The 24,698-nt window shown below is 34.9% G+C and overlaps 3 protein-coding genes across 6 annotated transcripts in view; all 3 read right to left on the bottom strand.

The window, feature by feature from the left end:
* Window positions 1–4,659, bottom strand: part of LOC125062208 (transcription factor CP2) — a 37,409-nt gene extending 32,750 nt beyond the window's left edge. Inside the window, exons 1-2 of one of the 2 annotated variants that reach the window (XM_047667964.1) lie at window positions 4,521–4,659; window positions 4,104–4,309 (exon numbers count right to left, since the gene is read on the bottom strand). In XM_047667964.1, coding sequence (XP_047523920.1) covers window positions 4,104–4,269 — 166 coding nt within the window. In that variant the 5' untranslated portion in view covers window positions 4,270–4,309; window positions 4,521–4,659. Of the gene's footprint in view, window positions 1–626; window positions 693–4,103; window positions 4,310–4,520 lie in introns of those variants that run through there. The other variant, XM_047667965.1, reaches the window with a different exon arrangement.
* Window positions 4,660–4,692: 33 nt separating this feature from the next.
* LOC125062211 lies at window positions 4,693–15,537 on the bottom strand. 3 transcript variants are annotated; one of them, XM_047667969.1, is made up of 4 exons: window positions 15,417–15,537; window positions 13,519–13,617; window positions 5,473–5,602; window positions 4,693–4,826 (listed from the first exon to the last, which is right to left on the bottom strand). In XM_047667969.1, the coding sequence occupies exons 3-4, from the start codon at window positions 5,565–5,567 to the stop codon at window positions 4,715–4,717; spliced, it is 207 nt and encodes a 68-aa protein (XP_047523925.1). In that variant the 5' UTR covers window positions 5,568–5,602; window positions 13,519–13,617; window positions 15,417–15,537; the 3' UTR covers window positions 4,693–4,714. The 3 variants fall into 3 exon arrangements, with proteins under 3 accessions (XP_047523925.1, XP_047523926.1, XP_047523927.1); XM_047667970.1 differs by lacking the exons at window positions 13,519–13,617; window positions 15,417–15,537 and adding exons at window positions 6,598–6,751; window positions 7,985–8,091; XM_047667971.1 differs by lacking the exons at window positions 13,519–13,617; window positions 15,417–15,537 and adding exons at window positions 6,598–6,709; window positions 7,985–8,073.
* A 3,566-nt stretch (window positions 15,538–19,103) lies between these two features.
* LOC125062209 (probable inactive tRNA-specific adenosine deaminase-like protein 3) lies at window positions 19,104–24,360 on the bottom strand. The gene is made up of 2 exons (XM_047667967.1): window positions 24,146–24,360; window positions 19,104–20,175 (listed from the first exon to the last, which is right to left on the bottom strand). The coding sequence occupies exon 2, from the start codon at window positions 20,172–20,174 to the stop codon at window positions 19,185–19,187; it is 990 nt and encodes a 329-aa protein (XP_047523923.1). The 5' UTR covers window position 20,175; window positions 24,146–24,360; the 3' UTR covers window positions 19,104–19,184.
* Window positions 24,361–24,698: the final 338 nt, after the last annotated feature.

Below are 24,698 nucleotides of genomic sequence, written 5' to 3'. Positions count from 1 at the left end.
GAGTCTAATGTACCTAGGTGTAACAATGTTTTCGCTACATCCTTTAAGGTCTGGACGTAACACGTAAAGATGAAAATGAGCACTAATATTCTAAAGAAGAAACCTTTGATTTACATTGGAAATTAACTGGACTGATTTTAAAATTTCTTTCACCTTTAGAACCCTACGTTATCCCTGATGTGGAACTTCAAAAAAGTTATGGGCACGGAAATTACCATGTAACCCAAGGTGTGAAGACCAATTATGATTCCTATATACTGCGGAAGCTGTTGAGAATAGAGCAGTGTACTATAGTTTTATAGAAGACATCGATATCTACAAAGACTAGGACCTGATGGACATAAACTATAGAGTATTGTCACAAAGTTATAAGCAAAGAAGCCATGTAACCCAAGGTGTGAAGACCAATCAAGATTCAAATGCTGCGGAAACTATTGACAATAGAGCAGTGTACTACAGTTTAATAGAAGACATCAATATCTAAAAATAAAAATTTAATAAAAATTAGTGATCTTATTTAAAATTAGTATTATATTTTACTTTAATATTGTAATCAATAACACACGAAAAATCCACAATAATTCCAGACTAATATCAAATTAAAAATAAACAATATCTCAACATACTAAAATAATATTCACAAATTCACAAACACTTAACATCGTACGCGCGCGTCAAATGGGACGCTTCGCTCAATACTAAATCAAAAGATAACTTATCAACATACAAATGCACATAGCTTGCCTCTGAGAGAAATTAAATAACATTTAAAAACGGTGTTATTTTTCCTCTCAAGCATCAGTCATATAACTTATGTGTGTATGTTGGATAAGTATGAAAATACGTTATAGAATGCATATACAGAACGCGGTAAACGTAATAAGAAAGGGCGTTGTAGGAGTAATCTAGTAAAACTCGTTTTTTGAACAATTCAAAACTATTAACACGAATTTATTTAGTTTTATATTATAACAACAATTGAAACAGGCGCAAAGGTACGCAAAACTTATTATGCACTTGACAAATCATTATAAATTAGACTACAGAAATATAACTTGCGAATCTCCGCGTTATATGACAGTAATCGCGTTATACGAAAACGTGTTATAGGGGCGATTCCTGTATATGTGGGAAAATAACATGAGAACAACACAGTAGCTTGCAATGTGTGATAATAAGGAGGATTTTTAATACTTGTGTACTAAATTCCTCAGGAATCATTCTAGAAATCGGTAGAATCGCAATAAATTATTTTTTGAGTTTGACTTGTTTTTATATAAAAGACAAGTCGCTAACATGTAGGCATTATCAGGCTCTACAATTCCTTAGAACTCATATATCTCTCGTAAATGCAGCATAAGAAACATACTACTAAAAACTAAATTTTTCTACATCACAAACATTGTTTTCGAGTGCAAATGTCAAAAATTTGTTACATCTCATCTGTGTCGTATCTACGTATTTATTGATCTATGATGACTTGACATAAATTTAGGGTCACCGCACACTGATTTGCCTGTTAAAGGTCACCGTACAGTGAATTCTGACATACTGTTATTACAGTAGACGAGCCAAGTAATTTTAAGTGATTTCAAATATAAAATAATTTAAACGACCACAGAATTAGCTAATGTATAGAATAATAAGACCGGCAAATTATTGCAGTACAAACATCGCTATTGAAAATCGTAAAATTTAAAAAAAAATTGGTTGTCTGAAGTCGGTTTACTGACGATAATTCTACGTGATAACGTCATAAGCAAATATCATTATATAAACAGTTCACGAATAGATTGTGCGCTGCCGCTGTCTCTCGTTTACTCGGACACATCGGCCTAATAGAGAGATTAATACAAGCCAAACGCTTAGGCCAATCGTGCTTCTCTATCGTGTGTACCGCGCTCTCGCTTGTACAAGCGGAACGTGACAATGAGTCCTGTTTTTTCGTGCGTGCAGCCGGCGTTCATCGATTTATAAAACGTTATCACGTCTAAATGGGCTGGGCCAATCTTAATCTGTATAAAACATGGCTTTAAAATTCGTTACGGAGTAAATAATTATTTGTTAAATATCAGTTATGGTGAAGGAAAACATCGTAACACCAGCATTAGACCCAATCAGGCAATGGATGATCCTCTACTTGCCTAATGAATCAGATACATAGGACTCAGACCTAAAAGGTTGTAGCGAGAACATCGTAATACATTAGACTTAATCAGGCAAAGGATGATCCCCTACTTCCTCATGAAACAGATATATAGACCCAGATCTAAAATGTTGTAGAACCCTAGTCTTGCTGATCATTGATCACCTTCTTGCCTAAGAATACAAAGAAAAAATATAAAATGGCCGAAATCAAAGTCCTGCTATTATGACCCTACTGATAAATCTACCGCACTTTTTATCTAATACCTCTTTATAGGTGGAGCGTATAAAACTCCTCCTAGTTATTACATAACTTATTATTGTTTTAGATAAAAAAATTATAGATAGTAATGAATGAATGAATTGAATAAAAATATTGTTAATACTTTTTCGTAGCTTTCCTAATCATCCCTGAGATCGTAGTTTAAATGAAGTAATATGCATCAAAGTTATGAAGCGGACATTGCATTCCTAAGAGGAAAGAGTACAAAATAATGTAATTAATGATCCCAGAGTCATTCTCGGAATGCCCCGGGGATCAAAGTCGTAAAAGCAAAAAGTCAATTTTTTTCATGAAAAATAAAAAAGGGTAATGTTTATAGCATTACCATCTCCCAGCTTTACTAAGATACATTACATATACAAATATAAAATTAAAGCTAATTTCCTATTCGACGATTTAAACATTGTTGTTATATATTTAATGTAAATAGTTAAAAGAATCGAAAGCGTTTTTACAATTGTTTCACTGTTTCAACATAATATCGGACGACACAGTAACCGCACATTACGACGAATAAAGACATCCTCGTGTTTTATTTATTCGAAAATGTTTTGAGGCTAAAGACAAATCTATAAACATAGCATCGAAAAATTGCATGACCGCTATCATTATATCTAATAATACAATCAAATTATTTTTTTATAGTAAGTTTTCTATGCCTACGACGATTTCCCCTAATCTACTGCCGATCTGTACTGGCTGAACTTCTGCCCATGTATACTATTTGTGCCTTGATAATTATTACTTTCCAGAGTGCTGGAAAATCACTAGAGTGATTCCTTTATCAATACTTGGCGATTAAAAAGAGTGGCGGAAAGTTTCTTGCCAGTTCTTCTTACCCGCTCTACGCCCTTTACTTGCGAACTGGTAGTAAATGTAAATTTACAATTAATTTAACTTGACAATTCATAAGTGTAATTGTTTACCTACATGAATAAAGAAATTTTGAGTTTGAGTTTGAAAGGAGACGGTAAAAAATCTGTGGAGCGTTAGCTGCTCACTGACGTATTTCCGAACAAATTCGACTTAGGTTCCTACAAGAAAATAGCTTAACAATTCTTATAAGGCCGGCAACGCACTCGCGAGCCTCTTGCATTGAGTATCCATAAGCTATAGATATATCCGAACCAATTCGGCTTGGGGTCCATCAAAGAGCGTACCAATTCCTAAAATACCGGCAACGCACTCGCGAGCCCTCTTGCATGGAGAGTGTCCATAGGGTTCAGGTATTTCCGAACCAACTCTACTTAGAATCCTTCAAGAAAAGAGCGTACCAATTCTTAAAAGTCCGGCAACGCACTTGCGAGCCTTCTGTCTGTGAGTGTCCATGGGCGGCTGTATCATCTAACATCAGGTAAGCCTTCTATTGCATAAAAAAAACAGACGACTGATGAAACACATACTACTATAGAACTAATAGGTTTATTAATTAACCGACTTCAAAGATAGACAGACAGATATCAATTCAACGTTGGATGGTCGTTGTTGAGGTTGTTTAGTTTCAATTTTTTTTAAATCTATTAATGTACTAATAATATGTATCGTATATTTTGTTTAGCAATATGTTATGGTTTTGGATATTGTCTAAGTGTTTTCTTTTATACCTGTAGCTGTAAGATTACTTATAAATAAACGTTAAAAAAACTTGATAATAACAAAGATATGAATAACTCACCCATAACTTTCTTTGGCGGCACCTTCCTCTGCTCCTTTTCCTCTTTCCCCTCCCACTTTCGCTTTCTCCCTTCTTCCAGGAACATCCCGAAGTCCTCACCAACTGAAAATCTCACGCTCGACTCCCAATATTCTCTCCCATGCATAATATTTCCCTCGAATTCCATCACAGGGCCAAAGCCCGCTGAACAGACGCAGTCCGTTGACCTGATTTCAAACGCACTACAATTTACTGATTTGAAATTTAACACACTAGAACTGACCTGATTACAGATTTGGAATTTAACACACTACAACTGACCTAATTTAGAGATTTAGAATATAACACGCTAGAACTGACCTGATATAGAGATTTATAATTAAACACACTAGAAATGACCTGAATTAGAGATTTGTAATTTAACACACTAGAACTGACCTGTTTTATAGATATGGATTTAACGCACTAGAATTGAACTGTTTATATTTTGTTTACGCACTTAAAGAATGTGATTGACACACACAAGTTTGTACACGCAATAAAGTCAGTTAAATTTAAAACACAATATTAAACGAACTTATACCGGACTGTACAGTTAGCACTGGTATATAGAAGTGAGTTCAATTAAATAGTTAAAATAGAACGAAGAACGAATTATATAGTTTCTTAATCCCAGTTGTTTCGCGCTGTCGGTGTCTTTGGAGTAATTGGTTCTCAATTTTCAGGAGCATGTTTGTACTCGATCTGGAAAAATACGTTTAATATTATCACCAGAGTGGTTATGGTGGTAAAGTGTCCAAATACTTGTACAGTATTTAGTAAGCGTTGTAAACTATGGAAATGGGACCTCAAAGTTTTGGGACAATTTCAATGGACTAAGATCTCTGGCCTAATAAGGGAGATTACTTTCAAAAAATCAACATTACTGTAAATACATTTAAAAGGGCTTTAAAATTACACATGACCCAAAAGACAGAATAACAACTGCAAAAGCAATTTATTACCTACTACTAGCAGACCGGCCAAGCGTTGATGTGGCTAAGGTTTTAGTTATATTACATAGTAGTAACCTAATCAAGGGAAACGGTAGGAGAACACCAGTCATGGGGACCACCATGTTTTTTTGATGGTAAATTAAATTGTAGCTTATTTGAAACGTTGGTACTTTCAACACAGCGCCATCTGTTAGAATTGTGACTATCAAATAATAAACAAATATTTTGCAATAGAATAATATTGCGGGTATAAATTGAGATGTAAGCTATCCTATCTTTTAAGTTAGATCAAACTGCACACGGTGTGCAAATTTGATTGAAATCGGTTCGGTAGTTTAGGAGTCCATAGCGGACAAACAACGTGACGCGTAATTTATATATATTAAGATATTCACCTGCACAAATGGTACTGTATGTGCGGCACGAGGCCCGGCAGCGATTTGTTCGTGAAACGGTTTCCAATGAAATACGAGTGAGGTAGGGCGTCCATGTGTATCCGTTGCGAAGCCCCAAATCCTACGGCTCCTGAAAATTGCGAACACATCATTAGTACTTCTAGAATTAACTTTTTCTAATTGAAATGAAATAATGGCACACGTGTTAACGAAATTTGACTTTCCAACGAATGCAAAACCGTGGAAATCGGTTCGTGCCTTCTGGAGTTATAGCGTCAGGAAGGAAAACCCGACTTATTTTTATATACAAAATAATTGATTAAGTATACACAGATACCCTCTCACATACACGACATCCACACATACGTACGCGCAGACACACCAATAATAATAATAATTGAGCCGCATTCATTCCTTGAAATATTCATCTCTCTTTACAAAAGATACACTTATAATTGTATACAGAAATAATAGTAATTATTTCTATCCAAGGATCTCTTATAGGGATTGTTGGAGGCCTCCTCCAATTGGTTCCATCTCTCTCTATTTTAAGCTTATTTTCCAAATCTTCTTCACCAACTTTGAGCGCGTCCGCCCACCGTTCAAGACCACTCTTTCTTTTTAGACACACCAATAAAAGTATATATTTTACTAGGGCCTTTCATTGCCTAAAGAAAATATTTTTTCCAACGGAACCGTAACTAACTTGAAACTATATTTGCACCATATTTTCTTTCGATTCCACACTTCGCTAGTTCTCAAATGAAAGTGCCTTGTGAAGCGGACCTTGGAAGACTTCCAGCCATCAAAGTGACGCTGGTAAAATTTTGAATTGATACAGCTCGTACGGTGTTGAAACGAGGCAGTACGGATCAATCCAAACCCTTCAGAACACTGTCCATAGTACACTTTGTAGAATACGCATAGAGACGCAATATCTCTGCGTAGAGAGAGAGAATCAAGCCGATCCATAATACGTTGGAGATTGACAATTCGACAAGCCCTTCGCTGAATTGAATCTCAAAGCAAAATATCGCTCGCTCGTATCTCAAAATACTCGTATATTATAGCACTGGAGGTACCAATGTATGTTGTACTTCCACACAATAAAAACACTATTCTCACCTTAAAACCGTCTTTGTCCAAAGTAACAAAAATCACAAAAGAAATCGTCCAATCACAGCACAAATCACTTTTCAGCGGCCATATTGGCGAATGTCGGCCATCTTGTATACGTCTTTAGACTAATCCATTATTTAAACCGACCAACGCCAACGGGCTATTTTGTCGCGAAAATCGATAAGTGGTATATTTAGATTGACTTATTATAAATACGCTCAATCAGCCATATGTCATATTACTTATCATGATGTCAATAATACGAACAGTTATTTATAAATGTTTTGAAAATTGTTGGTTTAAATACTCTCCCTATCAAGACATCTTGCCTTTAAAAATCGAATCCCCTTCCCCTTGAAGGCATTACACGGCAGTGATCTATAACTTCTGGGATGGCGTTTAAATAGTTTGATGGCCATGACGTAACAATTTTTTTTATAGTTAAAAATAATTAAATAATTGTAATTGTTAAAACTTTAATTCCAAACTGTAACCACAAAAGTTTAGTGCAAATATATATAATATATGATATTTATGTTCCTCAGATTGCATACGTTCGATCATTTGATCTTAAGAACAAGACCAGGACTCAGGCCGGCACTTGCAAGGAAAATACTTAGGTTTTCCATGAATTCATTCAATATTTACTAATAATTAGAGAAACTTAAAAACAAAACGTCTTCCTTACTAAAATAATGATTTGATTTTTTGCATTGAATAGGCTCCAATATTTGGAACCCTACTCCCTGATTACATATATATTAATATTTAGCAAAAAGCTATAGTTCTGTACGAAATCACGTGTGTAACCCAAGGTGTAAAATCACCAATAAAGATTCCTAGATCGCGATCCAAGATTTTAAAAAAAAGAACACAAGAAAAAAACGAGTTTACAAAATTAAAGAAAAACTACTACACTACAAATTCATCACATAACACTCCGAGTAAATATTTAAAAAATCACGAAAAAAACACCATCAAATTTTAGAAGGAATAAAAAACAAACGAAATACTATATAAAAAAACAGCCATTGATCTACAAATCACAAAGTGTAAATATGAATAATGAACAAAACACAAAAAAGGCTCTCAAGCATCAGGTTTTCAAATATATAAAAAAATAGATAAAAAACTAAAGAAAGAACAGCCTTCAACACTGTCTATTAATTCATCACAAAACCCTGAGCAAATATTAATAAAAAAACTGTGGTTTTGTTGATGTGTTAGTCACAAAAACGAAAAATCACCATCAAACTTTAGCAGTAATAAAAAACAAACGAAAATCCAAAGAAAAAACAGCCCTTCGCCTACAAATTTATCACAATAAGTAAATATTAATAAAATATCATTAAATATTTAAAAAAAAAAGACAAAATAGCCCGTATTTTTCTACCGCTTTGTTGTCCGTAAACTTGTCGCAAATTTACAGCGTATCTTGTGAGACTAAATTAAAATGGCCGTCCAATTCGTCGGCCAATCGCGTGCAGCTGACAAATTGAGATCAACTCGAGGGCCACAGCGTTTTATTAATGCAAAGTCAAGAACAATACTAAGAAAAATACACAAAAAAAATACAATTCTTCAAGACAATATGAATCATACAAAACGATTGTCATGTGTTTAAAAAAAAACAAAATAAAAACAACCGATTGAAACATCTGTCAATCTGCAAATTTTCGACTGTATTTTTTTATATGATAGGGGAAACAAGCCTACGGTACAGCCATAAAAAGTCAGGAGCCCATGGACACCGCAAAATTTGGGTAGAAAACCGCCTTCACCAAGGAAGGTACGGTACTACCTATTTCGCTCATTCCACAGAACTTTCTTTCCTTCAGGCGATTGACCACCCCGCGACGGCCCAAGCCGAGGTCCTAATCTCGCAGGAGACGCCCTTGCGCTATTCGCGGCAAAAAGCCCATTTCCGGCCGAGCTACGCTCACCAAAACAGGAACTGAACTGTCAAGGACCTTCAGGCCAACTGCGCGATTCCATTCGAAAAATAAACCATGGACACGCTCAGTTGTGGTGGTGACATCTCTCTTGGGCCGTGGGGTTCAAGTGCACAGCTCATTAAAGATTTAAGTTGGTGCTTTCCTCAACCTCCACTAGAACAAGAATCATTCAAGAGTATTTTTTTCGGTTCAACACACTGAAAGATCTAAGAATATCAAACAACAATATAATACAGCGAATTCAAACCAGTTTCGAAAAGTCACCTGGTAGCGTCTGGCCCCGACAGACACGATGGAACCGGATGGATGACACACCGGCCATGCCTGTGGACAAACCAATAACTGGCAATGCAAGCATATGATGTTTCTAATTGTTACATTGTATTTTACCTGTTAAAAGTAAATTTTTGGGATCCATATAAATTAATATTATAAAGGACATACATTAATTACTAAGGTACAGTAGAAATATTTCATGAAAAGTATCTTTATGGCGTCATAATAACTGAACCTATCGGTTGAACCGGGGAACAGCCGTAAAGCACGATTACGACTGTTTTAATGTCTTCATTTTTGACTTCCATGGATGTACTATAATTGTATTGTCTTTTCAGAAATTTTTGAAATATTTTATTATAAAAAAAACACGAGGATAATATTCGTTTACCTAATTTTTCTTTCCTATTTGTGTATCTATTGATTGTAATTCTAAATAATAAAATTTAATGCGACAGTTTAGAAAGAAATAAAGAGCGTTAATATTATATCTGTTTCACCAAGGTAATATTCCGGGTCGATAGTGGTAATAAATTATTACGTTCTAGACATTCGTCGACACGACACAGTACTCGTCCGTAATTATTTTGAAACAGTGAAACAATCGTAAAAACGCTTTTGCTTTTTTTAACTACTTACATTTATTTTTTTACATATGACTAATGACTTATATACAGTATTTACAATTGTCTTAACCAACAAAGTAATAATAAAAAATTATCAAAAAGAAAATCAAAACAAATTTAAAAAGTTTGGTCCCTGTGGCAGTGTACCTTTAACGCTGGCAGTATTTCCTCGCTGTATTGCGATACTGGGGTTACCGGTACTAACTACTAGGCGCACGCGTCTGTGCACTTGAACCCCACGGCCCAAGAGTCTCTACTCCAAAGGGAACAAAATCGAAGTTGGAGGAAAGACTCTTATATTTGTGCCGTTTATTATCTTAAATATTTACATTAAATACAGAACAATGTTGACATCGTCAAACATGCTTTTACAAATGTATTAAGTATCCTAGTAATAATAGCATTTAATTATTCCTGAAAAAAAAATAGATTTTGCTTTCACGACTTTGATTTCCCGGGGCAAACGAATTATCGACGTGCATCAGTAGTCTCAGAATTCTTAACATTTCTTATTATAAACAGGAAAGATTTGATTGTTTCTTTTGAACAGGCTCTAAAATGCAGTACAGATGTGAAAAATAAATCACCAAAAATCTAGTATATTTTTTTGTGAGGTGAAAATGCGCTTACGCAGGCCTGTGATGTCGAGATGGACGCGGATGGACTGTGGGGATAGGTATTGCTATTGTCTCTGCTATTCAGAGGGGTAGCGATACCCTACCCACTAAAACCACTTCTGCCCTCCACACACCCTGAAGATGGGCTCTCAGGGTCCATTAAAACCCTACGTTATCCCTCATGAACATAGGCTATAGGATACTTTCAAAAAAGTTGGGGTTTTGTAGGAAATCACGAAGTAAGTAAGTGAAAAGGACCAATAAAGTTTCCTATATGCTGCGGAAACTATTAACAATAGAGCAGTTTGATACAGTTTTATAGAAGACATCAATATCTACAAAGACCAAGACCTGATGGACATAGGCGGGGAAATATCGGGATCTAGGGAGAGTTTATTGCCAGTTCTCTTCCGTTCTACGCCCTTTATTTGACAACTGGCAGTAAATGTAAAATTAGAAGCATTTTTTTTTGACGTTCATAAAGTGTACATTGTGTAACCTATGAATAAATGATTTTTGAATTACGTTAGTGTTCAAAGTCAAATCATTTATTTCAATTAGACCACCTAAAATGGCACTTTTGAACGTCAAACAAAATACAAAGAAGATTCTAGTTGCCCCTTCCAAAATGTAGTTTCGTGTGCAGAAGAGAAGGTGTGAAGACCAAAAAAAGATTCCTATATGCTACGAAAACTATGGTCAATAGAGCAGTGTGATACAGTTTTATCAATATCTACATATGTCTAACAAAAATCTTGCATTTAAAAGTGTATTTACCGAAAGCTTTAGGCTACAGAACATCGTGCTACCTAATTAAGGTGGGTGCGGTTCCAGCTGCAACGATGGCAAAACGTCGTGAAGCGCATCACATCTGCCCCTAATATTACAACTACTTCCTAGCGATCACGACCGCTCTGTCAAGAGTGCACCGGATAGGAAGGTTCCAGCTGCATTTTGAAATGTATATGTCGATGATGGTGTTTATTGGTGATTCAGAATTCCAGTTATTTGGTCTTAAGACAAATTCAGTTTAAGAATGTTTGAAACTGTCACGGCCATTAAGGCAATCAGTAAGCGTGTGTCTTTAATTGTTTTTATTGACTTCAATTAGAGACGCGAACTTTAATTATACAGGGTGTTCCATAAATCAACAAGCCGAAATCGAATAACAGCGTAGGCACTGGCTGCCACAAGGAAATTTAAAAAGACGACGGGTTGCACTCCGGGAGTGCCGGCAGAAGTGAAAACTTGAATATTAACGTTTTTGATAATTTGGAATGGTTAGGGAATAATTTTGCACGAATTGCTTTAACTATCAGTATAAAAGTACTATCATTTATGTGGTAGAATACAATATTTATTAATTATAGTACACAAACATGTCAATTTATATCACATTAAATACGCCGCGCCAGCTGTCTACTCTCCATCCATCTTACGAATTTTCAATCAGGTCACGTGTCCTGACGCGAGTTTAACATTCATTACCCATTCCAAAAAAAGTGTACAACGCCGCTAAAGAAGTTTTAACTTCAGAAAAAATCTGTCACATATTTTCAAATTATAGCGATTCAAAATACGTACATTTTAAATACATCCTGTAATGTTCTATTATTCTCCATTACATCCAACTCCGGCCGTGTTGAAAAAAAATGCCCTCACTATGAAGAAATGGCGCATTAATCATTATTTCAGATCGGTCCACGGACGGATGGGCAACGCTCTTTTGTTTTTTTATTAAAAGTCGTTGCTCGGACTAATACCTGCAGCTGAGTTTCATCATCGGACGTCGAGGCAGAATACAAAATAACAGCCGTATCACCTCGACAATCATTCCACAACTGCGCGTTTCTTAAGGCAATTTTTGCCGCGCACCACCACTATGTGGTACCAGCTACCCACTGAAGTATTTCCGAACCAATTTTCGAATTTTTTAATTTATTATTATTATTACTTAAGATGTCAGATGTCATGTGGAACATAATGTAATGGATGCAGCTGGACAAACGTTGTGTAAAACAAAAACTTGGCGATTAAAAAGAGTGGCAGAGAGTTTATTGCCAGTTCCTCTCTTCCGTTCTACGCCCTTGATTTGAGAACTGTCAGTTAATGTAAAATTAGAAGCATTTAATGTATATATATTTCTTGACGTTCATAAGTGTACATTATGTTACCTATTCGACTTAGGGTCCTTCAAGAAAAGAGCGTACCAATTCCTAAAAGGCCGGCAATACACTTGCGAGCCTTCTGGCAATGTGAGTGTCCATGGGCGGCTGTACCACTTAACAGGTGAGCCTCCTGCCTGTTTGCCTCCTTTTACATAAAAAAGTCGGTTAATAAAGACTCAAGTTCTATAAACAAGAATTGTCAAATCCCGATCTCAATAATGTGTTTTCTTCCTACCGAATCTATCGAATTTGAATACGAAACCGTCAGAATCAGAATTGCATTTGAATGTGACAGAGTACGGGCACAGGTCCCAGGGGATAATGATCCTATTTATCAGGCCATATTAATATAATCCCAACTATCGCATAGAGGGGCAAATAATGAGAAATTTCCTTTCATTAATTATTTCATGACTTGATTAGGGACCAGCGCCCGCGAAGTACAACGAATCCAATTTACGATTAACTTTTTCTTGAAAGCGAGCAGACTTTAGTGCCTGCCATGGACGCCTGCAACGCCAGGAGATGAACGTGTGTTGCATTTACGGGTACCCTCTTTTCTTGAGTTTATTTATAACGCCGTATACCGCCATATCTCGTGGATATTGAAATTGTTTTACGACAAACGAATTTAAAGAAAATATTACAAATACAATGTAAACTCTTTATAACGAATTTCAAGGGACCGAGCATTTTTATTCGTTATAGAGACGTTTCGTTACAGGGAGGGAGGAATTAAAGTTTGGGTTTGGGTTAAACCAAAAAAATTAACTCTCGTTTACGTTATAGAGAGTGTTTTCATTGTCGTTATAAAGAATGTACACTGTAATTAACATTTTATAGTTAAATTAACAAATTAGACAGTCCAAAGTTGAACCATATAAGTTATCACACATAAAAAGAAATATAAGATCGAATTGAGATAGCGCCATTTTTTAAGTAAAAAAAGGTCATCAATTCGACGTGTACCTTACTTATTCCACCATCCGTGGATCGATCTGGATGATTTAGGTGTCACGTGATTAGGAGTTTCAGCGACTAAGTCAAAAGAATTGGTAATCAGCCTAATAGTTTTCAGGATATTAACTGAAACGTTTCAGCAAAAAAATCGCGTCACCGCGTCGAGATTCTTCCAAAATAGCCCGTATATGACTAACTATGGTTTATTACATTTAATTCTGTTAAAACACCAATTAGAGATAATTACTTTTAAGTGCATTATAGATGGATGGTCAATCCATTTGCAGCGGTTATAGGCCGCCAGTATATCATATATATAACTTACCATTAATAGAAGCCAATATCAGGCAATTAAATATGTGTTCATGACACGAACTTGACGAGCTGATAGATGAATAACTGTCTCTCTCGCACTATTACTGATCTGAAAAAAAAGTTAAGACTTTTTATAATGAAAGACGTTCTTGCTTGGTGTTTCGTATCAAAGAAAAACTACTAAATTGGGATGAACATGAAGTTTAGCGGCACAGAGTTCTGATCACTTAAGTCCCATTATCTCGCAATTGGGCATGGGACACACATTTCTGCTCTGCATTTCTGACAGTCGATTTTTTGACTCTAATGCCGTTTTCCTGTTAATATAACTCCTATAGCCGATAAACCAAATTTAATAACTTCATAACCTTTTTAAACGGAACAAATGAAAGTTAGTAAGTACTCGCTATTTCTCGACAGTGAATCTTAGCAATTATTTTTAAATTCTAAATTCAAATTCCAGAAATTGGACATTGTTTTTTTTTTTTAATAATATGGCAACAGCTTCAACTTTATGTTGGACATTGTTTATAGGCGATCAAATTCTTAATTCAAAAACCATCGTTCCTTCAAAACATTCTAAACTCAAATTTGGGACACATTGAGCATTCCTTCGAAACACATCTAAATAATTTGAATAAGTGTTAAAGATCGTTTTTTTATACATTCTAAATTCAATATTTGGGCATTGGGCTACGAAACATTAAAAAATCCAAATTTGTAAGCTTTCATTCAAAAACCGTCGTTCCTTTAGAGCATTCCTTATTCAAGAAGGCGTTCCTCCAAAATATACTCTCTAAACAATTTTGCATGCTTAATTCAAAGTCTGAGTAGCTCTGTCATGGGAAGACATCTATTTATCAATTGAAAGCAATTACATAATACACGGGAAAATGAACCTTACACCATTGTGAAAAGGAAACGCGCCATAACTATTCATTCCTTTGAATTGAATTTGATTGGTATGAGTTCGAACCGGTATGGGTGAGTTTCGCGCGGTTTTTAAATAACAAAATACAGATTACATAAACTAATTTGCAAGTCACAACATTGTATAGACATAATATGAAGATAATAAATCTACCAATTAAAATACTATTCTTTTTTTATTAATGTTATCTCTTTTCATCATTAATTAACACAATTTGATAGAAAGAGGCGAATGTATTGAGATTATTGTTAGGATTTTAATTACATCGAAAAGACTTTTAGTAAGGTGGTTTCACACTGACGCAATATTCTTAGAACAAATATATATAGACGATATTTTATATATCGAATTATTATTCTTTTTCGCCAGATTTTAATTTAGCACAACTTTCAATAAGAGACTTTAAACTTAGCATAGAATATAATAACTATGATTTTACTTTTCAAAAATCGAAGTCAGGCCATAAAATCTTCAAATATAAAATAATTAATATCGAAGTATGTTATGTTTCTTATGTTGCACCATCAGCAAAAGTGTATAACAAACTCTGTTACCTTTTTAAAAATCTAACTATTTCAAACATCGAATTCACAATAACACACACACACTGTTATTTAAAAATATATGTATTTATTTGGGAATATTTATTTATACCCAAATACAGATTTTGAATATCGAATTCACTAAAATACATCGATCGGATACCTCTACATTTTGACAATACATTACAACATGAATACCACACGCTTTTTTTAAAAATCGAATAACAATTATTATACCACTAACTATAATTTTAAATTTCGAACAATTCGAAATCGAAAACTATTCTCCACCCCAAAGCAGATTTTAAATTTTGAACTCACCAAAACATTCAACGCGATATTCATAAATTTTAACAATTCAGTATATGAGCACGCTATTTTAAAAATGGAAAACCTATTTCCTATCCCAAACCAGATTTTAAATTTCAAACTCACCAAAACGCATCGAACGCGGGATTCTTGTACATTTTAACAAAACACAATATTATGAAGGCAGGCACACCACACGAACTATGTTGCACTAATGTATGAGGGGCCACAATTGGTGCAATGACATTTCAACAGATTAAAAATTTCATTACAACATTCGTAGGTACCTTACCAGAGAGCGCGTGGGAAAGCACACTTTTGTGTCCGTTCCAGTATACTCACAAAGCTATACGAAAAGAATATTTAACAAATTCCTCTAATTGCCTTCTAGCATTCTACGTGCCCATGTATCACGTAACACCATATGAGCCTCCCTGCTGTTTGCCCCATTTCCTTTTTAGTTTTTCGAGATTAACCTACCCTATTGACTTTACATCATCATTGTCATGTTTAACATACATAACTTCCGACTGAGTGAATGTCTTCTCCTAACTCTTACACTTGCATCCTCGCCACCATTCTCCATTTTCCCAGGTATCTGGTGGGCGTCCTCTTTTTCCTTCCCACTGGACCATCTCAAATCTTTTTGACCCATCTGTCAACAACGCGGGCAATGTAACCGGCGCATTTCCACTACCCTTTTCAAATTGACGTCCTATATGATACCTATATATTATGCCTTACCCTAGGGTACGTGCCACATCAATGATTCAAAGGCCATGTCAAAGTGGTTATAACGTTTTTAAAGGTTAAAAAACCTTGCTACATACTCAATTCAAGGTGTATCGACCCCCTTCCTAAACTCATAATACCGTCAAGGAATGGATTAGTTGCCAGATCAGGGCAGGAGCCTGGACTCTTCTCAGTATCCGTCATTGCTGATGGTAATGTCAATGTAAGCCTACTGCTAGTGATATCCACTTTGTTTAGCCTATAGCTTCCCTTAGCACAGCTGCTGGAGAGACCCGTGAGAATCGTGACTTGGTCACACCATTGGGCTGGCGATCTGCTCTTGACACGCTCGGGAGAAATAAATTTCAAATTCAAAAGTAGATTTTTAACCAATCAGATAAAAGTACGAAAGTTTAGCTTCAATCCCATAAATTAAGTGATTCTTTTATTTATTTTTGCTCTCAAACATCACTATTAAAATGAGGACAATCGGGTATGAAAATCTTATAAGATATGTATATGGTCACCGTAAAATTGTAAACACCGTTAGATTGTAATATATCTCGCGAGATTGTAAACTGTCGAAAGATTGTGAACCTCAACGAACTGCTTACAATTTAAGGTATTATTATTTGGTAGTTATATGAAATTGTTGGGAAGTAAAATTAATCTGTAATTGACCAAAGAAGTTTGAATGATAACTTAGTTAGTGTAGTACAATCTACCGAATAATAATACGTTAAATTGTCAGCAGTACGCTGAGGTTTACAATCTTTCGACAGTTTATAATCTCGCGAGATAGATTACAATCTAACGGTGTTTACAATTTTACGTTAACATATACGTACACGTGTGAAAATGACATGAGAACTTAATAAAGCGCCATACCAGATCCAAGTTCCTCAGCTACTGCTGAGGTAGTTCCCGTGAGGTGAGGTGAGTATCCCTCTCAAGTCTCAACTCCCGAGGGAACTCTTTGTGTCAAAGTAGCATGGGTCCGCCAAGCGCAAACAATTTAAATACATAATTATATAGGAACTAGCCGTTTCGCGCCCGCTTTGCTGGACGAATTAAAATAAATTTTATGTTTCATTATTTTATTTTTTTTCATATTTTTATTATTCTTCTTTTTAACTTCCCGCTAAGAAAATTGAAATATTTCGAAAATCGAGTTTTTAACAGATGTTGACGTTTTGCGGTTCTAGGAAGCCTCTTTTGTTTTTATTAGCGGGAAAAAATTTCATAAAAGTAAAACAGAAATAAAAAAATGAAGGAACGTTGGAATTAACAATTATTTAAATTAAAAAAATAAATAGCCATAAACCATCTAGGAAAAATTTCGCATCGAATGGTGGTAGTTTCATGTCGATACGATCAGTGGTTTAAGCGTGAAAGAGCCTCAAACGAACACCATTTTCTTTTTATATATATAAGATATAGATAATAATAATAGCAAACAATTAACACAGCAAGGTTGCTAAACGACTCGCTTTAGTTGCTGAGAAGGTTCACCGAGTCATTTTTAAACACAGTTTTATTGTTTTTTTTAGTATATAAGTAGCGCCAGATTCTCTTACTCTTCAACACTTGGCGTAGAGTGAGCCTAAGTTGGACTTGAGAGTTCTCAAGACATGAACGATATGATGGATGAAACCGAAGTCATAGTTATAAGTCCCGTAATAAATGCTAAAAGTAAATAATGTACAGTATAATTTTGTGTAAAAATAATAGCAGGCGCAGTAAAATTCATAATAAATAATAATAATTTCTAGAAGGGGGAAACGAGCCTACAGGACGCCCAAAAAGGGCAGTCGTCACCCATTTTTTGTGGGTACGTTGCCGCTCTTACTTTAAGCAATTAGAGGTCGTATCTCGAAGACCCCCGTTCAGTCTATTCCACAGTTCACTAGTTCGCAAAAGTAAATGAAATGTGAAGTGTGAAGCAGACTGTGAAAGACTTCCAGCCAGTCATAGCAAACGCCTTAGACACAACATAATAAGTATGACACTTTACACCAGTCATTATAGACATTCGAAATCGAAAATTTGATAATAATTCCAAAAGTTTTCAAACTTCGGTCAAGTGAATGGTACATTGGGACGACAATAAATCTCATTTTGCAACCTTGTCCGCAGTCCGGAACATTGTTAAAATTGCAATTAAATTAATTTTTGCTGTATGGTCGTGAAAAAAATTCCAAAAGTTCTGCAAACTTGGGGAAGTTTTCGATATAATATTTCATATCACGTATAAAATTTGCAACTAACCTAAGTGTACGGAACATTTTTTGTTATTTATTTTATTTTCGATATATCTGTCAAATTTGTAGAACTTTTGGAACGTTTTCCTTCAGTTTAATAAAGAAAAATATTAATTTTTAATAACAAAAAATGTTCCGCACACTTAAATTGGTTGCAAATTTGACACGTGATGTAAAATAATATATTTAACACCACTCCAACTTTGCAGAACTTTTGGAATTTTGGTCTCAAGAACTGAGCAAATTATCATTTATTGCGTTTTTAACAATGTTCCGGACCGCAGAGCAGGTTGCAAAATTTTATAGTTTGTTTTAATACCACTCCCGACCCTACATCAAAATTTGAAAACATTTGGAATTATAATGAATTAATTGTCTTGACTGACTACTTCTCCTATAATATTATCTGCGATAACACTTCACTGATTACTTTTTAGTTTAAAAATAGTGGCAGGCGCTATAAAATACATATAACCGGCGCTGCTTAAGAAATTCGGTTTAAAATTAATTCTTGTAAAAATATAAGGAATAAAGTATGAAAAAGAATGTTGGTCGTATGTTCGAACCCCGGCTGTGCACCAATGGACTTTTAAAAGCGCATTAAGCACTCGCTCGTACGAAGGAAAACATCGTGAGGAAACCGACTTGCTTTAGACCTAAAAAAGCCATTTGCATCATGAAACATACAGAAATCAGAGGGTCTAAAAAGGTTGTAGCGCCACTAATTTTTTAAAGTACGAAATTTTCAATAAAAAGTATTATTAAATATTATTAAAAGTAATATTCTTTATTTGTATAAAATAAAACGACAAATTATATCTACATTTAAAAGTATTAAAATTTACTTTAATTACAAAAATATTTAGCAAAACCGTTTCACTTATTTACATAAATAAACTTTTTACAAAAATCCAGTAAAAACTTCAAAACGATGATTCAAAGACGTCACAGTCTGCAACTTCACTCTGGATTTCAATGCTCCATCCTCTTCATTGTCTATAGCAAAGAATATCCGCCTTGCTCTAGCATGAACCAACGCCATAGCGCACATCACACACGGCTCCTTCATCATATACACATCATAACCTGTACACAAATATGGCCCTGTATCCTCTTCCTGTTTACTCTTGAATCGTCTATGCCCAAATTTGACATCCAAATCTTTTAGATAATCCAATAATTTCACATCAATGAAAGTGTTATCGTCCATTTGAGACTGCCACGCGCCGCCATTTTGTGTTCTAGCAACATTATCTATAGCCAACATGGCGGCGTGTTGCATTGGATGACATTCTCGGTTATCTTCTCCTATTGCTACCACGCTACTTATCGTTGGGTCAACTACCACAGCTACATTTTGAACATCAAACCATTTCGCTGCTAAAAACGCTACTTCCATATATCTTCTATGTGAATCTAACTCCTGTTCTGTAAAAAACTGCCCACTGTACAGCTTCTCCAAGTATTTATCTGGATGAAAATTGCACGGCCAAAACAGTTTTGCATCTTCATACTGTTTCTTGAGCTTCGGCGGTAACTTGGGCACATTTTTCACTTCAAACGCCCCAAATAAATCTTTAAACCCCTCATCACACTTACATAGATAATCCTCTATTGGCATATCATTAACATACTCAGTGGGACATATGACTACCTCCTGTTTCCTAACTCTTTTTAAATGTTGAAGTTCCTTTACTGGCACCTTTTGGTTTAACAGCAAGACTATTTTTGAGATGTCCCTTACATTTTTTATGTGACCAACATAAGCTGGGATTAATGGTTGATATGTCATATCATTCATGACAACATTGAGGGGTTTTTTGGTGGTTTTTAAGATGTTCAAGTGGCAGTCAATGACGTTTGGTTTCCTCTTCATTTGCGGTTCCTCCATACTGAAAATGAAAGTGCACTTCACTGCGACAAATAATACGATTACGAAAACCTTCAGTGCCTAACAATAGTGTATAATTGGATTTCGTTTTGAACTTGAAGATATTTATGGAGATTACTTTTATTCGGTTCTTTTTTTGTAGAACAGGGGGCAAACTTGCAGGAGGCTCACCTATATACCACCTATACCTTATGTGATACCGCTCATAGCCACTCAATACTGGAGAGCTCGCAAGTGCCGGACTTTTAAAAATTGGTAGGCTCTTTCTTAAAGGACCCTAAGTAATGTAATTTAGCGCAGAGTTGACAGAATACGAAGGGCAGCATGTGCGTCTATCACCGAATGCTAAATGTTCCAATGGTGAACGCCCAGAGGGGGATTCTCCACAGCGGAAACGTGTGCGTAATCTCTGTTCGAACTGTACTTTCATACTTTAAGTTACATTATACACAACTTTTTTTATTACAGTCGACTCTAGATAATTTGAAATCAGAGATAATTAAATTTTTTACCAAGAGTTGCCAATAGCGATTCCAATAATAAAATTGGGTCAAGTAACTTCCAGCTGCCTACTGTCTAGGTCCTTCAAAAACGTGCCAATTCTTAAAAGGCCGGCAACGCACTTGCGAGCCTTCTGGCAATGTGAGTGTCCATGGGCGGCCGTATCACTTAACATCAAGTGAGCCTCCTGCCCATTTGCCCCCTGTTACATAAAAAAATAATATGTTGTATAATGGTGGTGCGCGGCAGAAACTCCCTTAAAAAGCGCTCAGTTGTGGAACGACGGATGTCAAGGTGATTATCTGAATCTTACGCTTACAGTACACATACTGACGAATCTCAAGGTCATAAAAAAAATTGGTTTTACTGCGGCGTAAAAACGTCAAAAGAGGACAACAAAACCTTCACAAAAGGCGCTACAACTCCTATCTCCCCTATCTGTATGTGTACTTGATTCTTTGTAAGGCAATAGCCTTCTTAAATGATCCTAATCCTTGGGATTGAATTGCTCCAGTTCAAACAATTTGTATGACAATACTTGGCGATTAAAAAGAGTGGCGGAAAGTTTCTTGCCAGTTCTTCTTACCCGCTCTACGCCCTTGACTTGCGAACTGGTAGTAAATGTAAATTTACGATTGATTTAACTTGACTATTCAAAAGTGTACTTAGTTACCTACTTGAATAAAGATATTTTGAGTTTGAGTTTGAGTTTGAGTTTCTGTGCCCGACACATAACAGATAGGTTAAGACTTAGGGCAAAGAACAAGGATAGAGGATGTTACAAAGAGTATTCCAAAGGACATGGGGTGATGGATGGAAATTGGAGAGAAGAGGACATTTCAAGAGATGGAAAGATCTGGAAGAGATGGAAAACTGGTAGTAGCAAGGTCTGGTCAAGAGTGGGACGAGGAAGGGCAGATTGGAAGGATCTGGAGGTCTTTCATTTTATAAATGAATTGTCACATAAAGGAACTTTTTTGAGATAATAAAACAATCCATTTAGGAAACAGCTGCTATCTAAATGCAAAACAGTTTGAGAGCTAGTCTATAGGCCAACTTCTCGCTAGCTTCTATAGTTACAAAAAGTAAGATCTCTCAAGTTATCCGAACACTTATTTTAACTATGACTTGTTTATCACTAGGAAAATCTGAGGATCCTTTAGTATCCTGTATCTTTTCTCAACAGATTTAAATGCGTCTGATGTATTATTGCTTAAATACATGAATTTGGTTTATCTGTGAAACAGGTACAGGATCCAACTGCTTGATTCTGCTGTATCTGTTCTTTTTATGAAATTAATTTTGAGAGAAGCAGTATACGGGAAATATAAAACAGACGACTGTAAATAATAACAATAATCTTGCTGGCAACCATTTAAAATCAAAGCAATTTGTAACAGCAAATTAGTTACAAGTACTAGCTGCTAAAATTTATAGGCATCCTATCGCCAAACCATTGCACTTCGTTTAAAATTAATTTAAAAAAAAAACAGTAACTGCAACAAGCTGAGATCTTAGATATTGAAAAGGTTCCTAAAATACCGGTAAAGTATCGAGAACCTTTAAGCACCTGTATTTTATCAGTTCTCTACATGTGGCCATGTTTGGTAGGGATACAAAAGAAAACTGTCATTGTCAAACCAGTGCAAGTGCAGCTACAACTCCAGATTTCTGTATATATTTCATGATCATTCGTCCATCTAATAGGGGAGTAGGTATATAAGAGAGAATATACCCACTTTGACTTGAAACATCTACACTGCACTCTACTGAACTAAATAATGGAACCCTTATAAAAAACCGCTTTTTTAAAACCCAAACCGAACCGTACCGAAAAATATACCTATTATAGAATGTAAATTGAGAACCAGAACCAGTTTACCTAAATTTGTAAAGGTATTAAATCTCTGGACATTACTACTTTTCTACTTCTTTGTTGAGAGACATTTATAAGTTAGGGGGTAATGTATATCACATTTTCCATACACATGTCTTATATAATTAAATATGTAAATATATACGCAAATGGTTATTGTATAGATAAATCATTATTATATTCACGATAATTGTAGCTTGCGTGCATTTGTTTATATATGATTAGAATGGATAAGAAATATTCATGTTGTTCCGGTAAATTATATTCTTTAAAACAATGAAAATTACATTCTAAATCAATAATGATTGGACACATCTATAATTTGTCGGATATGTCCTTGAACACAAATTTAAAAAAAAAAGTAATATTTTAATACTTCTAGTCTTATCTCTCAACAAAATTGTTTCATTATTTCTTGCAAGTCAATCATTATCTTTCATTTACATCATTATGCAAGGTGTACAGAAAACTGCAGTTTGATTTCCAGGGAAAATAAATGTGGGAAGACCACTAAAGCGATAGTCTGACTACATCATAAAGGTCTCTGGGAGAAATGGATGGAGAAAGGAACAAATAGATTCTCCAAGAATAGATCCAAATGGAAAGTTCAGGAGGAGACCTTTACCCAAAAGGGTTCATTAAGAACATGAAGTAATGGAAGTAACAATAACGAACATAGACTAAGTGTACATTGAGAAAGTTACACCCATTTGATTTGTAATTTTTAAGGTGTGGAATGAATTTTTATAATAATTAAAATAAATTCATTATGCTTTGAAAGTCGTAGTAACCAAAATATATTTCTATCAATTCACGGTAGATAAATGTTAATCAAATCCAAACTAGATTTTTAATTCTAGCAATAAAAAATTATTTAAGCTTCAATTTTCCATATGGGTTTTTATGGTAATTTATAGGCAAGTGGGAAGTCACTCAATCTATTCCTTCAGCAAATGAGCTAACTATATGTGCATTGCTTACTAGTAAAATTATAGATTTAATAATAATTATAGTGGGGATTAAGAGCCTGCTGATGCTGAACTACACTGGATACTGATGTAGTACACAACAAAGAGGTTATAAGATTATCTAATATTAATTGTTAGAGAAACAGTTAAAATGCATAAATCAGTATATAACATTGTTATGTTTGCTTTACTAAAAAGTATTTTTAATAAGTTAATGTGTGATTATTTAAATCTTATTAGAATCATGTTTTGCTAAAGGTTATAAATAATTTTACAATTTCCTCTGAACCATCTCAAATAAAACTGGTATAGATAAAATAAGATTGACAACAAAAAGTATTGTGTACATAAATGTTCAAATTTGAATTTTTTTTATGATATATTAATATTGCACCAATTTACAATCTTATGTATGTGTTATGTATGTGTAGATTGATCGCGGTCTTTCTCATTTAAATAACAATTTTTTATGAACATGCTAATTCTACTTGGTTATGAGATTGCTCATAAGCTTCTGATATTATTTAAACTACGTAGCAGAAACACAACACTTATAATATATCTTAAGGCACGTAATCACATATTTTCAATTCGTCTCATTGATAATATAAATAATGATAATTTACCTTAGAAATTTCCACTGCGTTTATTGTATTTTCCTTCTATAAGCGCCGTATTCTCACTTGAAACCGGTAAAGCAGCAAAAACCATATCAATAATTTCTGTATTATTGAATATCACGGTCGAATGGTAGTATTAACGCGTAAAAACCAAGAGAATAACAACGAGCAGGCGGCAGCCATTGATATGAAACAGAAATTAGGTGTCAAAGTTTGATAACGTACATCGTTACTGCAAAGTGTCGATAATGTCACAGTGACAGTATGGGTAACATTTCGTTAAACGCTTTATTAAAATATACTGTAGTCAATTATTTTAAAATTGCGATAAAGGTACTAAATAATACTTCTTATTAGTAAATTATTTTTTTCTCCACACCAGGGCTGCCCGATGTACGATTTAAATCGTAGGAGTACGATTTTTTGTCATTTTTACTCATGCACAATCGCTAGACCAAGATCGTACAGACAATATACGATTTTTACGGCAAGTATTATGTTCCTAACAACCTAACGTATGTTTAGATCTTTTACTTGAATGAAGACCATTTTTCATTTA

The sequence above is a fragment of the Pieris napi genome, chromosome Z (genome assembly GCF_905475465.1).
Source record: "Pieris napi chromosome Z, ilPieNapi1.2, whole genome shotgun sequence".
NCBI classification, from domain to species: Eukaryota; Metazoa; Arthropoda; class Insecta; order Lepidoptera; family Pieridae; genus Pieris; species Pieris napi.
The sequence above is the reverse complement of the archived record's forward strand: the minus strand, read 5'-3'. Positions and strand labels throughout refer to the sequence as shown.